The sequence below is a fragment of the Zea mays genome, chromosome 4 (assembly GCF_902167145.1).
Source record: "Zea mays cultivar B73 chromosome 4, Zm-B73-REFERENCE-NAM-5.0, whole genome shotgun sequence".
In the NCBI taxonomy this organism is placed as follows: domain Eukaryota; kingdom Viridiplantae; phylum Streptophyta; class Magnoliopsida; order Poales; family Poaceae; genus Zea; species Zea mays.
This window is the reverse complement of record NC_050099.1, coordinates 151,735,658-151,753,657: the sequence shown is the minus strand read 5'-3', so window position 1 is coordinate 151,753,657 and position 18,000 is coordinate 151,735,658. Positions and strand designations below refer to the sequence as shown.

Genomic DNA, 18,000 nt, shown 5'->3' with positions numbered 1-18,000 from the left:
ACGTTTCAACATCAAATTGAGTTCTATTATCAACCGTGATAGCCTTCGGCACACAGAAGCGGCAAACAATATTCTGCCAAAAGAACTTTTGGACTGTGGCTGAAGTTATTGTAGCTAGGGGTTTAGCTTCGATCCACTTTGAGAAGTACTCCACTGCTACCACAACACATTTCAAGTTTCCTTGCGTTGGTGGAAGTGGGCCTAGCAAATCTAGGCCCCACCTTTGCAGTGGCCAAGTGGGCTGAATTAGTTGGGTTAGAGACGAAGGTTGTTTCTGGTCTCTAGCACACTTCTGGCAGTTTTCACATTTTTAACCAAATCCGCTGCATCCGAAGCTGTCTTTGGCCAATAAAATCCTTGTCTAAAAACCTTTCCTAGTAAAGGCCTAGACCTAATATGAGCTCCACACAGTCCTGCATGTATCTCCTTCATCAGCTCTTGACCTTCAGTTCTAGACAAACATTTTAGTAATGGAGAGTAGATTCCTTGTTTGTACAACTCTCCCTCTATGATTACATAGGGTTTTGTTCTTGCTTTCATTCTCTTTTTGTAAGCTTCGTCATCCGAAAGACAATTGCCTTGTAAGAACGATACAATCTCAGTCCTCTAATCTTCGCTGTGCACTGGCGAGATTGTAAGCACTGCTCTCTCCATGAGCTCGACTGAAGGTGCTTTTATTGTTTCAAAAAATACTTCTGAAGGTAATGGAAGCCCCTGTGCCACTGACTTAGCTAATAAGTCTGCATGTTCATTTTATCCTCTTGGGATATTCTTTACAGAGAAACCTTCGAAAGAGGCTTCCATCCTTTGGACTGTGTCCAGATACTTCTTGAGCTTCGGGTCTCTTGCTTTACTGCTTTTGTCAACGTGACCCGAAATGACTTGCGAGTCAGATTTTAGGATTGCCCTTCTTATTCCCATTGCCTTAAGTTTCCGAAGCCCCAAGAAAAGGGCTTCATACTCTGCAATGTTATTTGTGCAGTTGAAGTCCAACCTTGCTGCATAGCAGGTTTTGATTTTAGATGGTGAAATTAGAACGGCAGCTGCTCCTGCACTGAAGGTTCCCCATGGCCCATCACAAAACATTGTACAAGTTTCGTCATCTTTTATTCTTTCTTCGTCCTGAGCCCCTGGCGTTCAATCAGCAATGAAGTTTACTAACGCTTGGGATTGGATCGAAGATCTATGAACATATTCAATAGTGAATTCATTCAGCTCTGCATCCCACTTTCCAACTCTTCCTGTGGCTTCTTTGTTTCTCATTATATCCTTGAGAGGTTGTGGAGAAGGTACTATGATATGGTACGTCTGGAAGTAATGCCGAAGCTTTCTGGAGGCCATCAGTACAACATATAGTAACTTCTCCAACTCTGTGTAATTTTTCTTTGATGGGCTAAGTACTTCGGAGACAAAGTACACTGGCACTTGCTTCTTCGCTTGGCCCTCCTGCTTTTCTTGCACCAGTGCTGCACTAACCGAAGTGTGGGAAGTAGCTACATACAACAGCAATGGAGTTCCTGACGAAGGTGGGGTTAAAGTTGTTAGTTCTATTAGGTACTGCTTCAGTTCTTCAAAAGCCTTTTGCTAAGTTGGTCCCCACTGGAAGACTTCGGCTGACTTCAGCACTTCGAAGAATGGCAAGTTCCTCTCTGCTGATCTTGAAATAAATTTATTCAATGATGCCAGCCTTCCTGTCAACCTCTGGGCATCTTTTCGTGACTTTGGTGGCTCCATCCGAAGTATAGCTTCTATCTTACTTGTATTGGCTTCGATCCCCTTTGTTGATACCACACAACCAAGAAATTTTCTCTTCTTCACTCTGAAGACACATTTTTCTGGATTCAGCTTGAGACCAGCTCTTATGAAGTTAGCAAATCTTTCTTGTAGATCGACAATGTGATGTTCTTGCTTCGTGCTTTTCACTATGATGTCATCAACATATGTCAGAACATTCCTGCCAATCTGAGAGCTGAGAACTTTGGCAGTCATTCTGCTCAAGCTTCCTCCAGCATTCTTGAGCCCCTCAGGCATCCGAAGGTAGCAATAAGTCCCACTAGGGGTTATGAAGCTTGTCTTAGGCTCATCTTCCTTCTTCATCCAAATTTGATGATAGCCTGAATAGCAATCCAATAAGCTCATGAGCTCTGAAGTAGCTGCTGCATCCACAAGAGAATCTATTCTTGGCAATGGGAATTCATCCTTCGGACATGCCTTATTGAGATCTGTGAAATCAATGCACATTCTCCATTTCCCATTAGCTTTCTTCACCATCACGGTATTGGCCAGCCACTCTGGGTATGTTACTTCTCTGATGACTCTGGCACTCAGAAGCCTTTTGACTTTGTTTCGTGCACCTTCGACTTTATCATCGGACATTTTCTGAAGCTTCTGCTTTCTTGGCCTGATGGTCGGGTCTACATTGAGTGAGTGCTCAATGACATCTCTGTTGACACCACAAAGATCATTGGCTGACCAAGCAAAAACATCCTTGTTGTTGTATAGGAATCTCAACAAAGTTTTCTCGTGTTCATCAGACAATTGGCATCCCAACAACACCTTCTGCTCGGCTATGTCTTCGCACAAAAGCATAGGCTTTGGTTGATCTGCTGAGGCAGCCTTGTCTCTTTTATGCTTATATTGTTGATGAGCTTTGGCTTCATCTATGTTATGGGTGGCCTTCAAGTCTGTCCAGTTCCCTTTGGCTCTTCTGGCAGCCTCTTGACTCCCATGCACAGTGATAGGCCCTTGGTCAGAAGGTATCTTCATGCACAGATATGCTGGGTGAAGTATTGCTTCGAAGGCGTTCAGCGTCCCTCGACCAATGATTGCATTGTAAGGATAATCCATATCAACGATATCAAAGACAACTTGCTTTGTTCTTGTATTGTGAACATAGCCGAATGTAATCGGCATAGTTATCTTGCCAAGTGTCACTATCTGCCTTCCTCCGAAGCCACAGAGGGGGTGTGTTGCATCATGTATCTTGTCATCCTGCTCCTGCATCTGCCTGAAAGCTTTTTGCAAAGATGATATCCGTTGCACTGCCTGTGTCTACAAGGACATTGTGAACTAGAAACCCCTTGATGACACAAGATATAACCATTGCATCATTGTGAGGATAATCTTTGAGCTGAAGGTCTTCCTAAGAGAAGGTGATTGTATATGAGACCACTTGGACTTGATGAAGGGTCCTTGCACTCCAACATGTTGTACCCTTCTCTGTGCTTCCTTCTTCTGCTTTTTATTGGCTGGTTCAAAACTTGAGCCGCCTGTGATTGGGAGCACTAGCTTTGTAGCCGAAGGTGCCATAGCTTGGTTTCCTTGCGAAGCCATTGTCGCAGTCATGGAAGTGAATTCACCGGAGGTGGGCGCCAATGTTGGTCACTTATTCTCGAATGTTGTGGATCAATAACAAGGCAATACAATTGTTAATTATTAGGTACCTTCGTCTTCTGAAGCATTATTTCCCCATGGGTATAATGATCATCAGACGAAGGTTATGAAGGACATACCTTCATCATTTTAATGTGTGAAGAGGAATACAAAGGAACGAAGATAATAACTGCATCTCGTTAATTCATTCATATTTGCATTCCATAAAACATATATGAATATTAATGAAACTCATATTACATTGATACCTTCGGCTTGCTCGAAGGTGAAGACGCGAGAGAGTGATTACAATTCAGCGTGAACAGTACGGTGCTACTGTTCATCTATTTATAAGCACGGGATGCAGCCTGGGTGAAATGACATTCATGCCCTCAACATTTATCTACAGACGACCTGGATTACTAAGGTCTATCTGGTCTTTTCTTCTTCTGCTTGAGTTGAACCGAACCTGATGATAGCTTCGGCATTTGGCAATGTTGCCTCTACGCAAGGTCTTCGTCTTGAGAGCCATCGGCAGAAAAAGGGAAGACTTATGTATCACTTTGCAGAAGGTGTTTTTGTCTTGAGGTCCTTCGGTAGAGAAGAAGACCCCCAACAACAGTGTTTGTTCACCTCTTCGAAAGGACTTTAGGATTGACCCATCAAGTTGAACTCATCCCTCGGGGGGCTAATGTTGGAGCGAGGATGGAACCAACCCTCAGTCACCCTTTATTTACTAACCAATTATCAATGTGTCCGATGCAGAGCAAATAACTAGGGGAAAAGTGAAGGAAAACATGGGGGCTAAGCCCTTAGTTGCCATTGGAGAACGAAGGCTCTCCTCCCCTGCGACGTAGAAGGACAAGGGCCTCCTCCTGTGAAGGGCTGACCCACCTGCACCCTGGCCGGGCAAGGGCTACGAATGAATCATCCAGCGAAGGGTCCCTCATGCAAAGGCTTCATGGGGGTCTTCTCTGGAAGAAGGATGCATTAACCTTGCTCCCTCATCGACGGGAGTGATGACATGGGAGCGTCGTCCATGACCCAGTCAAGGTGAGCCCACTCTCAGGCAAATCAGAATGGGCTCGCCTATCAGCCTTCGGCAAGGTAGAAAATCTGGTGTAACTAAGGTAGAAGGTATCCTGCCTTGTAATTACCCCGTTGTACAACATATTCAAAGAATGTATCAGGTAACAGGGCACAGACGTACTTAGGCCACCAACCCCCTAGTTGCCCTATAAATACCTCGTTCTGTAGTTGGACGGGACATGCTTGATAAGACATTTGCGCTCCCAGGCATCCGTTTTGTTGTGTCATCTGTTTGCCACTTGTCACCCTGCTCCTGAGTGCTTGGGTCTACTATTCTCAGTCCCCAACAACCCATATTACGATGTAGTTTGATAAATATTGTGGTAAGACTTTAAGTCTATTCGAAGTGTAATATTGTTAATATAGTCTTTACTTACGTTTTTGTGTATTGTATTTTGATATATTATAATTGTGACATTACTATATGTGTGGAAATAGATCCTAACACACACATGTTATGCATCTAGATTTGTCCTTAAATCCGGGTATGACATAACCTGTTCATTGGTTTCTCCCTTATCTCCGTATAGGGCCATAGGGCTTCTAGAGCCTCAAGCCAAGGATTTGTAGATCATGAGTGGGGGGAGACCGATACTATTTGTGTCGCACACCGCCAACTGACGTAGTCAATGAGGCGTATGCAAAGCTGACGGTGCGGCCAGTCTGACGGATACGCAAAATCCACTCGAGTGGGTTTCGTCCGATTCGTCTGACCCCTTTCGCCTACTTCCGCCTCACTGAACCCTTTGGCTCGATGCGAGGGGTCATCCCATGGGAGGGTGAACCCTTAATTGGCTCATGACGGATAAACTCAGCAAAGATGAGGTACAGAAAAATTACATGTTAAGCATTTTTGGGGCCAGAGCGGATAACAGGTTTGGGAGATACACTCCCCAGTCTCAACCTGCTCCGTTACCATCCCTGACTCCATTGACATCTCCGGTAATGGTGCATTTGGTTGGAGAGCCAAGGGAGTGGAGTGGTTCTATTCCAGATTTGGAGAGTGAAGCGACTCCATTCTAGATTATTAAAGAGGAGTGGAATCGTTTTGTTTTCTATTTGGGCCCACCACAAAGAGGGAGAAGTGGAACGATGGGATTCCACCGTTTTTAAAAGTGAGCTCGTCCCAAATCTAATGGGAATATTCCTGATTTATAGGCGCTCCACTCCGACCGCTCTGTTCGCTTTTCAATCAAACACGGAATGGAGTGGCTCTATCCCACCTCGCTCCCGGACGATAAATGTTAGTGCAGGATGGATAACAAAACAACCCTCTCTAGAGTTACTTTTCAGTGCGCATTTGTTGTACCACATCGGGGAGCTCTGGTACTCTCATTTGAAATTGTCATTGCTTCACATGCGCTGTACCAAAACTCTGATGCTCACCTCTTCAATGGCAAAGGAATATAACATGTACGTATGTGCTTGACAACTAGGGGTGGCAATGAATCGTGATCCAAATGTTTCTTCACAATTTACTAGAGCCTTAAATTATTTGTAGTTCGAAAATGAATACAAATAAAGCCCGATCCTAATCCGATCCTTAAATTTTATAGTGTAAAATTTAGAGCCTATTGTCAGCCCTATTGACAACAGCTTGGCTAGAACACTGTTAACTCTGGTGGTCATTGCCATTGGAGAGCTGTAATGAATGTAAAAACACCACGAAGTTTTTTCTTAGACCTTTTCAAACAGAGCTCTATTTTTTATTTGACGCTGGCTAATGCAACTTTATATTAAAAACATCAAATAAAAAACCTGGAGGAAGTATCTATTAATATTATATTATCAAAAACTTTATAAAAATACTTTTAGAAAAAGGCTTTGTTAAAAATGTTCAAAAAGTCGTAGGGAAACTGATAAATCTTTCTTAGCACGTGTACTACTCTTGGTCTTTAAAGGGTGTTTGAATGCAATAGAACTAATAGTTAGTTGGCTAAAAAATGTTAGTGGAATTAGCTAGCTAACAAATAGCTATCTAATTATTAACTAATTTACTAAAGGTAGCTAATTGCTGAACTATTAGCTAGGGTGTTTGGATGTATAAACTAATTTTAAGGGGTGTTTGGTTTGTAGGGACTAATGTTTAGTCCCTTTATTTTATTCCTTTTTAGTGTATAAATTGCTAAATATAGAAACTAAAATAAAGTTTTAGTTTCTATATTTGACAATTTTAGAACTAAAATAGAATAAAATCTAGGGACTAAACATTAGTTCCTAGAAACCAAACACCCCCTTAGTCATTAACTATTAACTCTAATGCATTTAAATACCCTCTAAGTGTCTACAACACATGTACCTTTTTAGGGGGTGTTTGGATTCTAGGGACTAATGTTTAGTCTCTTCATTTTATTCCTTTTTAGTGTATAAATTGCTAAATATAGAAACTAAAATAAAGTTTTAGTTTCTATATTTGACAATTTTAGAACTAAAATGGAATAAAATCTAGGGACTAAACATTAGTCCCTAGAAACCAAACACCACCTTAGTGTGCGTTGCAAACACTACTATTTTTGAGCATCCCATTCTCATATTCTATGTAGAAATTCAAATCCAACGGATAGAGAAGATGATTTAAGTACAATTTTTTCCTTTTTCATTACTTCCACGATTGTGCCCTGAGCACTGTGGCACGACAGCACCTACTATGACCACCAACTTTAAAGTCCAAGTTAGTATTTCACAATATTTTTCAAATGTTTTCACTCAACCAAGTTAGTATTTCACAATATTTTTCAAATGTTTTCACTCAACCAAGTCACAATATGGCCACTCAATCCTAATGCATACTAAACAGGCCCTAATGCGAACTAGGCTGGTTGGAAACAGTTTAAGCTAATATGATGCTGACAAAACTTTTCATTAGGCCGACATCTCTTCCTTTTATTAGCATTTGCCTCTATTTTCCTTGAATTCAATTAACCACATTAAGAAAAATATACTCATTCCGTTCTAAATTATAGGATGTATATTGGTTTTTTAGATTTTAAATTTTTGTTAGGCACCTAGATATATATCATATCGGAATATATAATCTCAAATACTAGAATATTTTATAATTTAGAACAGAGGAAGTAATTCTTGATTTGGTCTAGCATATTCCAGAACTTGCACCGACTAGTCAAGCATAGCATATATTTTGAGTTTGCTAAACTTTGGAGCATCATATTGTGAATTTACAGGATTTTCTTATCATATTTGCTCTTCTCTTCAAAAATAAAATCCAACAAATGAACTTACATGCCAAGCTATCCATAATTTAAGACGTGACCTAAAGGCTCATTGTTGACAATAAAAAATGATGAAGTAAGCCGAAGGCTCGTTATTGACTTATTTGACGCAGAAACATGTAAAGTATTTTAAAAATCATGGTTTAAGAATACTATGGTTTTAAAATATCGTGACACAATCTTCGTAATTTTTACATCACTCGAGTCAATACATGTTGGAGACAAAGTATCTTAAATAATAATATTTAGTATACATGTGTTAGAAGCAAAGTCATAGGTAAAAACTTTGGGTTGAAATGGAGTTTTAAATACTTTAAAAATACTATAGTATCTATTAAACCATGGTATTTGTAACATAATTTTTTAGAATCTAGTTAAACACCTCTTAACAAGAAAACATAGTATTCTCGAGTACCACGATTTTATCTTAAAACTTCAAAAATTATTTTGCTTCTAAACACCCGCTGCATTTGCCAGTGTTGTTTGGAAAAAAAAAACAGACCTCGTGCCGGCTCCCATATAAATAGGTGGGGTCTGAAAAAAGATTCAGGATACCAATACCATGAGATCATAAAGCCAAAATGACAATTTCACCACGTCTATCTTTTTCCTTTTCTTTTCTTACAAGAACATGTCATGGTTCGGAATAGAAGTCTAAAACCGAAAGGTAGGGTTGAAGCTGACAGATGAATTATCTCCAGTCAGCTGATAGTGTTGCTCTCTGTAGGGCTTTCTCTTTCATGTACAACTTGGGCCTTCAGGGTAAAATAAATTTGGCATACACAAGTTTTGGACTACTGACAGTGTATGTTAGATGAAGATTCTGATCTCTAGCAGGTGCACCAAGGAACAGTCAAACCCAATCCCTGAATAGTGTGAAACTCACCCACTATCTCCTATCTATACACAAACTGCACTCCTGAATGGCAGTGACTATCTTATGTATTCGGACTCATGCTATACTCTTACAGGAAAACCGAAGTTTTGAAATGTTCTGATTTGACCTCCACGGCCTGCTGTAACAATTACTAGGCCCCAGGCCGACCGATTCAGAGCTTGGTCTCCCTCGTTGGCATGGCAGGTAGTAGCGCTGAGACTTTGATTTGGTGGTGTGACAAGTTCTTCAGGCCAAGCCGGAGATGTCCGGTCACTGTTATGCTTCGAGTTGTAACTTGTGATATTTGTGCTCCGGTACTCAACATCTGTCATCTCCTGTGCCTTAGCAAGTTTGGTTTGCAGATCTTGCGGTGAATAGCCATTCTCAGACCCAAGCTCAAGCTCTTGTTTCCTGGGGTTCATTAAAGAAGTCATTGTGGTGCTGGTAAAAGGCCAGGTAACAGCAACCGTGACACTCTCGCAGTGGAAGTGTTCATGGGTATTTGTGACAGAAACAATGCCCTTCTTTTTACTTGGTTTCGAACCATCATCGTTCCTCCAGATATATACACGGGAATCCTCGCTTGCCGAGATAATATACCGTCCGTTTCCAGCTAAACAAGCTGAGATTTGGCTGCTGGTGTTCCGGAATCCTGAAATATGGCAAGACATAAGTACTATGTGACTGAGACCAACCAGCAGAATAGAAGACGAAGACTGAGCAATGATTCCTTTTCTTAATAACAGACAGAGAGTGACATGCACAGGAAAACAAACAATGTGGCCGTTAGATCTATCAACAGGGACGAGCTATTTTAACATGTTAAGTGAACAATAGAGCCAATGATAGCACAAAAGTGCAAACAAACATGTTCCAGCACTGCTCTTGAAAGGAAGAACAAGGCAGATACAATTGATCTTCAGTATTCACAGTAAACAATGATTGCACCATGTTCTGAAGTTCTGAACCAGTGTAAATTGTGAACGAACGTGAAAAATGGTTGATAATATTTTTTTACCTTTAAACCTATGAACTAGCTCAAAATCATCAAGAACTCTGATTCGTGAATCTGCAGATGTGATTATGACCATTGAAGAATCCCCTGGGACAAACTGTTTAAGAAGTTATAATTCAGTTCAACAAACCAAAATTATCTTAACTCTGGTGTAGAATGAGCCACATCACAACACAATGTTTATTCAAAATAAGCACCTGAAATCCTGTTATTTTCTTCTGGCTAGATTTTCTTCTCTTGTTTTGCAGGTCAATCTGTGTTTTGTAGCAAAGCATGTCATCTGGCCAGAAGAATGGAAAAATACAAGGTTAGGCTTGCAAGACACAGAACAGGAAATAAGGTCTTTGAATGAGAGTCGAGACAGAACTAAAATGCAAGCCAATGTACCAGATGTATCATACAAATGGCAACTGCCCTTGTGGGACCCGATCAGCGCGCCCTGAGACAACACCTTAAGGTATTAGGATGAGCAACCACTAGCTCCAGTTGACCAAAATTAAGAAACTATGAAATAGATCAAATTCAAACCTTTCCATCTGGAGTATAGCAGGCAGCAGTAACCATTTCATGAAGATCAACCCAATCAACAATTTCACGCTTTGGAATACTCCAGATACGAACCTTTTCATCCAGGGAACCACTAATGAAGTATCTATCATCAACAGGATTGAACTGTATGCAAGTCACTGAATCAAAAAGAAATCATATTAGAAGGACAACGATGCTGTGGTGCTTAGACAGTGAGAGGGACAGGGTGGGGTGATTCTGAAGTGATGTTCGTACCATAGTCAGTGTGTGAGAAGGTTTTCAAACAATAAGTGCTTGACATGTGCCACAACCGTACTGTTTTATCCATTGATGATGAAAGCAAATACTGCAGGAACAAAAAGATGGATATAAGGGATGCTGAACTAGCAGGAAACTACAATGAATTCGTAATGATTATTCTTCAAATTCAACATGCTGTAGAAATGGATATGCCTTTACCAATAGAAGCAAGTATACCGAGAGATGAACAAGACAAGTGCCTAGCAAAAAAAATGTGCATGGTGTCTGACTGTCTGCATATGCTTTCAGTGTATTTGAGTACAGAGTAGCTTGACTAGTTATGAGCACTAACTCCTCATAAACCAATGTAATAGTTAATTTGCACTTTTAAAACCCAGATTTATCCATTTAAAACAAGACATATCCCATTTCATCTTACAGATATAGAATATCTAATTCATGATTTTGCCAGGTATTTGCTTCAAGATCCATAAACTATTCAGAAAGAGGTCTGCCAGAGGCAAACCTACACTACATCAAAGTTAACTCATTCTGTTTAATTTCTCTAACTTTGGCCAAGTTTATAGACAAATATATTAAGATCTTCAATACCAAATAAAAACACTGACACGACATTTGATGTTGGATTTATTGAAACTAATATGATGCTGTAGATGTTGGCACATTTTTCTATGAACTTGGTCAAAACTAGAGAAGTTTGACTTAGGACAAAGCTAAAACAGTGTACATTTTGGAACAGAGGAAGTAAAATACAACTCCCTTAACAAGCTTAATACCTTCTTTGATCTGATGCAGAGAAAGACTGAATATGGAATAACAAAATCGCAACTTTACAGCTAAAAACACAGAGAAAAAAAAGAAAAAATTTAAATTCCAGTTCAATATCATGAAACTGGTTAGCTGACATTCAAATGTAGGATTCAAATATCTACACTTTAACAGCAACTAACAATAGACAATAGGTTCTCCAAATGCCAATAAGCTAAGAAAGAACTGTGTTGTAGCATGTAGGTCTCTGAACATGCGCAGTACTCACCTAGTGGGCTAGCTGCCTGAACTTGAAAATTGCTTTCCCGTCTCATTCAATTCGCACAGTTGTCACACCTAGCCCCTAAACTTGCACAGTTACTCCCTAAACTTTGCTTCTGTTCAGCGGTTTTTGTGAGACACGTGCAAGTTTAAGGGGCTCTAAAAGTTTGAGGGGTTAGTTTAGACGATCGGGCAAGTTTAGGAGCGTGCAGTGCAATTCCTGCTAAAATTTCTAGATGCACTGAGACGAAAATTTAAACCATAGTAAAATGGAAGTCTATAAGCATGTAGAGACCATGTCTTAATTACAGGTAGAGAGCACCTCGGTCTTATGCACATGGTAAAAGCTTGGGTACACTTGGGAGCAGTAAAATCAAATTTATCTATCACAAAAACGAAAATGCATAAAGGGCATCTGGTCAAGTTTCGTTTCCAGACAGTGCACCAGTTGCACTATGCCAGATCTGGATACAAGTTATGTACGCCCAAACCCAACAATAAATAAGTTTAGCTGGTGTGTGATCATGATGTTTCTAATATGATGATTGTAATTGCATAGCTTTTTGTGTTCTTAATAACATGAGTTATTTGTGGATCTGATTTCTGCTACCAATACCCTACTTTCCGGTATTCTACATCCTATTATAGCCTGAACTTTGCACTTACACTGAAAAATAATATCTACACATTAGAATTGAAGATAAATTAGAAATCTGTGTACATCACCTGAGATTTGGACCAGCTGAGATCCAGCACATCCTCTGAATGCCCTGCAAAGGTTATCACAGGCTTCTCGGACAGTGCAAACACATACTCAGGCACCATCAACCTGTCTGAGCTCACTGATCCCCCACCTTGCAGTACCTTTGATCGCAGCTTCTTCTCCCAATGGCTCCCGCTTGGAGCACCAGATGCCACCATCGTCTCTGATGACTCACTGTATACCATAGCAACAAGCGGATTGCATACCCCATTCTCCTTCACCTCCCTCTCCTTCCCTGCCCTCTTGAACTCCAACACCTCCCAAACATGAATTATGCAATCCTCCCCGGCACTGGCAAGGTAACGACCATCAGGACTAAATTTGATGCTCCAGATGGAACCATTGTGTGCATGTATCTCCTGTGTCATAAACAGGCCACTGAGTTCCTTATATGACTTCCCATACTGCCGCACCTTGACACGGGCCGGGCCATGGCGTGGAACACTGTCCTGGCTGTCATCCGTAGCGGAGCTGGAGTGGTGCCCGCCTTTCTCTGAAGACGTGTCCTTCTCGTCGCTGCTGCTGCGGTCACGGGAGTGGGTGACCAAGGACCCAGCTGCGCAGCGGATGCTGCGGAGCCAGCTGCTTCGCCGCTTGGAGCGCGACCCACCATTGCTGGAACCTGAGCTCGACCTTTCGATCGGTGTGGAGGCGCCACTTTGGGAATTTGAGTTGCAGTTGGAGTTGGGAGTACTAAAAGCTTGGCGCCGCATAAGCTCCTGAACAATAGGTGAGCGGGCCAACTCCTCAACGGTAAGGTGGCGCCCCGTGCCGACCTCGCGGAGACCGAATTCTTCCTTCACCACGTACTCTCTGCCGTCGTCAAGGTTCCTGATCAAGCACCTGGGGTCCTCGTCGGCAGGATCGGGCCCGTCGGACAAGGATGACCGCAGACGGACGCCCCCGAGTGGTGGCTTCCCGGCGGAGCCGAGGGCGGCCCCGCCTGATCTGGACCGAGAGACGGGAGAGGCTGGGGGCGGGCCCGCGGCATCTTCGGAGGCGGACCGGCCAGTCTCAAACCCGGCGAGGGAAGGATCCCCTATGAGCCCCATCAGCTGGAGCAGCCGGCGGCGCCGCTCCTGGACGGGCGACGGCTGAGAGGTCCACAGGTCGAGGGCCGCTGCGGCGGCCGCGACCGGCGCATCGCAACCGCGGCGGCGGCGCGGGCTGTCGGCGCCGTCGTCGTCCGAGGCAGATGTGGAGGAGCCCGAGGAGGAGAGGATGCGATCGAGCGACTCGTAGAACAGGTCCTCCTCCTCTTCCTCCCCGCTCTCCACCTCCTCATCCACGTTCATCGCGCCGCCAGCATTGGCCGTGGAGGCAGCCGTCGCAGGGAGGCGCGGCGCGCGCGGTGTGTTCGGCGAATTGCGCGAGGGACAAAGATGGTGATGGGTGGGAGAAGGGCGGGAGGTCAGAGCTCAGAGGTGCGGGGGAAGGGGAAGTGGTAGCAGCAAGTGGCGGCGTTAGATGAGATCCGCCACGCCCTCGCCCCAGCACCCGCGCACGACGACAACCTAACCGGGAGCGATCCCGTTCCTTCCTCTGATCTCACCACCCGCCCAGCGCAGCGCCGCCCCACCGCGTCTTTACTCGACTGCTCGCGTCGCCGTCGTCCGTTGTCGCGGTAACTGCTTCTTGTCCGCCCGGCCGCTAATACACAGCTGGTGCTGGGTTTTTTTATTATTTGAGATTCAGAGTTCCATTTCATTAGGGAATATGATGATTGTACTCTTCAGTCAACAACAGATGTTCGATGCAGGCTGGGGCATCATCCACTCCCAAACTGATTCACCTGCGAGGCTGTGACCTGCTTTGATAGTTTACGTATTGTTGGGACTTGTTTTCAAATGCTATAAGTCAAGAACAAGGCAACACGAAGTCTTAAATGTCAATGTTCTTGGTACTTCGAAGCATTATTTCCCTCAGGATATAACAGACATGTTTGTTTCGGCTTCTAGCAGCTTCTGGCCACCAAAAGCTGCTGCGGATTGCTAAACGCTCAACTTTTCAGCCAGCTTCTATAAAATTCGTTGGGGGCAAAAACCATCCAAAATCAACATAAACACATAATCGGTTGAGTCGTTGTAATAGTAGGAATCAGTCACTTTCTAAATCCTGAGCCCTATGAACAACTTTATCTTCCTTCACACGTAATCGTAATGATACTCAAATTCTCCATACAGCCAGATTCTCTCTACAACCAGATTTTCAGAAAAGCTAGTTAGAAAAAAGCTGAACCAAACAGGCCCAACGATCTTCGAACGAAGGTCATGAAGGGCGTACCTTCATGATCACGGTTATAAGCTAATGAAAAGTGAAATATATGGAATATGAAAGATAATATGAACAAACACATAATATCACTCATATGTTATCATTATATGAACTTTGATATTAAATATGATATTTAATTACATTTATACCTTCGGCTTGACAGAAGGCAAAAATCTAAATGTTGCGCACGAGCGATTACAGGATAGCGTGAATAGTACGGGGTACTGTTCATCTATTTATAGGCACGGGACGCAGCCCGGTCGAAATTATATTCATGCCCTCGACAAATAACTATAAACATGACACAAACTATCATGGACTGATCGGTCTTTGCCTCTTTAGGTCTGTGTAGCCCTTCGTCTCAATGCATGTCACTATGCCGAAGCTTCCTGGATCGTAACTTCGGCCTGTACCTTCGTGTTGTGTCTGCTTATGTGTTAACTTGCTTAGAGGACCTTCGGCTACGAAGCAGACCCCCAACAGTAGCCCCTTCGCGGTGCTAGATCGTTTTTCGTAACGAGCTTGATCCGTGAAAAAATCTCAAAAGCTTCGGAATTCCGAAGGTCCGAAAAACACCTTCCCTGAGTTCGTTGCCGAGAAACGATTAAAATATTTAGAGCGCAAGGTGACCCACCACGCAGCGGGTACGAACGATCTGGTAATTCACTTCCCAGGCGCCGAGTGGTCCACCATTCAGCGGGTGCGGGCGACTGTTCAGCGGGTGTGGGCGACTTGGCGATTCACCTTCCCACCTGCAGCACTATATAAACAGACGAGCAGGTGTGGAGTTACCACAGCATTCATTGCCGTTGCACTGTTGTGCTGCCGAAAAACTTGACCACAGCCGAAGCTTGCTCACTGTATTCTCAACCGAAGGATCATTTTTCTCTAGCTTCGTTACAAGAAGGAGCTTCGGCAAAGATAAAAAAAAATTCAACTTCGTCAAAATGCAAGAAATTCAACATCAGATGGCCAGGGTACGCTCAACAGCCAGGGTTACACGCGACGGTGAGGAAACCGAAGCTGCTGAAACTGCCCCGATCTCCGAAGTTATGAGGCGGTCAGGACTGGTTGAAACTGAGGGCGCTTCTGACGAAGATACACCCGCCACTGAAGCTGAGCAGGCAGATATTGAAGAGGGTGATGCTAATGAAGGAGAGATTGATTATAACATCATTATGCCATCGAAGCCCAGCCATTTGGATTTCGGGAAATCGACTGTGTCTGAAGCTGATATGACTATGATGACGAAGCTAGGCTACTTCAGAGAAGCCGAGAAGGGGTTGGTTCGCTTTGGCGGGGAAGAGACTATCCCGAAACCAGAAAATGATGAAGTTGTAGTTTTTAAGAGCTTCTTCAAAGCAGGGTTGAGATTTCCTCTACACGGAATGATTGCAGAAGTCTTGGAAAAATTCGGGATTTACCTTCATCAGCTGACGCCTAATGCCATTGTTAGGCTCAGTGTGTACATCTGGGCTCTCCGAAGTCAAGGGGTAGAGCCGCTCGCCGAAAGATTCTGCCGAGTACATGAACTTCACTATCAGACGAAGGCTAGAGAAGACGGATTGCATGAGAACTTCGACTGCTATAATTTTGCTTACCGGAAGGATATGAAGACACAGGTGGTCAGCTATCGTACTAAATGGCCGACCGGTTGGAAATCTGAATGGTTTTATGTTAAAATTGATGAGAAAAAGGAGAAGCTAGTTCAGAGCCCGTTGAAGCTAATCTTCGGGCTGACTAGGCCTCAGTGCAACATGACACCGGGGGATCCATGCCAAGATGTTGTGTATGAGTTTAGAATTGTGTCTGAACATATTGGAACTAGGGATCTAGTCCAGGAATACTTAGCCAATAGAGTATTCCCAACGCTGAGGAAGTGGGGTATGCCGAAGCTTGAAGAAGAGAAGAAAGAGAGTGAACTCGTTCGGCTGCCTTATCACTTTAAGTTCAAAAAACACTTCAAGGAACCCTGCCAAGAATGGTTGGATACGATCGAAGTTATGTGTAATGAGATTTTAGGGAATTATACGAAAAAAGAAGATCAGTTGATGACTGCAGCCTTCGGCTCCCGACCGAAGCGAAGATTGAATCGGGTGATGGATGCTCTACATTTTGAATATCCTGATTATGAGCGAGTGAACAAGGGCGTCGAAGGGCAAAAAAGAAAAAGAGTTGTCAGTGTTGTGGGCAGACATGCCGCTAGAATGGTAAAAGAAGATGAAGAAAACCTGAAGAAGAGGAAATTGAGCCCTGAGCCGACAGCTGTTGCCCTGAAGAAGAGAAAAGCTGCTGCTCCGAAGTAGAAGGCGACTGATATAGAAGAAGAAAGTCCTGCAACACCTTCTGCTACCGACGTGGCAGAAATTCTAAAGGTAATGACTGAATCCTTGCCTATCAAGCTAAGTCCACTGGCGCCACATCTGACGAAGCTTTTTCAGAAGAAGAAGGAGCCTTCGATAGCGAAGAAGGCAGCTGGGCCGAAAAAATGAAGAATTATTACTGTGACAGAAGCTATTGAAGAGACACCACGACCAGCTTCGGCTTCAAAGGCACCAGTTGTTGAGAGCGCCACAACTTCCGAAGTTGTACCTACTGAAGCTGCAACTGCCGAAGCTGAACCGGCCGAAGATGCAAATCTAGAAAGCACACTCTCTAATATTGGTAAGATACTTCTTGATATGGCCACAGAAGAAGCTGCTACAGCCGCCGAAGAAGCTATGGCCAAAGTGCCTGAGAAAGAGAAGGAAATAGTCGAAGATGCTTCGGAAGAAGAAAATTTCAATTTTCAAAACTTAATTGGACAAGAATTGTCGAAGGCTGAGAAAGAAGAATTGAGAGAATATGCCATATCCTGTGGGTATGAACCAGGGGCGCTACTCTTTGGCGGTGTTGATGACGAAAGCTTAGTCTGTCTCCGTGACCGAACCGGAGCGAAAGTTATCGGTACTCTGTCGAAGAGTATTGGTTTCCCGAAACTGGAGACTGACATCAGCCGCTACCGACGACAGCATATCGTCGGTAGTTTATTCTATTCTAATTTCAAGGTAAAAAGTTTTCTTCGACTTTTTATTGTTTTTAACAATGAAGGTGTTTTCTAACGAAGGTTGCTTCTGCACAGAGCATGCTATTGAGTAAAGTAAAGCTTTGAGGATGCAACAAGATCTTGAAGATAAAAAGCATAAAGTTATAATTGAGGGTTTAGAAAACAAAATAAAAGATCAAGCGGCTGCTCTTGAAAAGAAGGATTTCGAACATCAGACAGCAGAGGGTTTATTGGCAGAAGCTGAAGCTAAAATTGCAATGTTGAATACGGAGCTTCTCTCAAAGTCAGAAAGCTTCGAACAAGAAAAACAGAAATTTAATGCAAAATTTGAGGCTGAGGTCGAAAAAAGTTCAAATTTGCAAAAATCATTGAAAGAGCTTCAAAATAAATGTCTGGAGTTCAGCAACCAATGTGTGCAACGGCTGAAACAGGTCTTCAATTCGGTTGGAGCCGGCTATGAAAAATTTAGTCCTTCGATTGAAGACCTGCCAGGGGCCTTCGAACATATCGAGGGTG

General features: G+C 43.2%; 1 protein-coding gene across 2 annotated transcripts; it reads right to left on the bottom strand.

The window, feature by feature from the left end:
- Window positions 1-8,262: 8,262 nt before the first annotated feature.
- LOC103653831 (WD repeat-containing protein 44) lies at window positions 8,263-13,938 on the bottom strand. 2 transcript variants are annotated; one of them, XM_008680640.4, is made up of 7 exons: window positions 12,128-13,938; window positions 10,367-10,457; window positions 10,112-10,269; window positions 9,971-10,034; window positions 9,781-9,863; window positions 9,587-9,680; window positions 8,263-9,220 (listed from the first exon to the last, which is right to left on the bottom strand). In XM_008680640.4, exons 1-7 carry the CDS (start codon window positions 13,457-13,459, stop codon window positions 8,649-8,651), a joined length of 2,394 nt encoding a protein of 797 aa, XP_008678862.1. In that variant the 5' UTR covers window positions 13,460-13,938; the 3' UTR covers window positions 8,263-8,648. The 2 variants fall into 2 exon arrangements, with proteins under 2 accessions (XP_008678862.1, XP_008678863.1); XM_008680641.3 differs by having other exon boundaries at window positions 9,971-10,022; window positions 12,128-13,865.
- Between the last annotated feature and the right edge of the window lie 4,062 nt (window positions 13,939-18,000).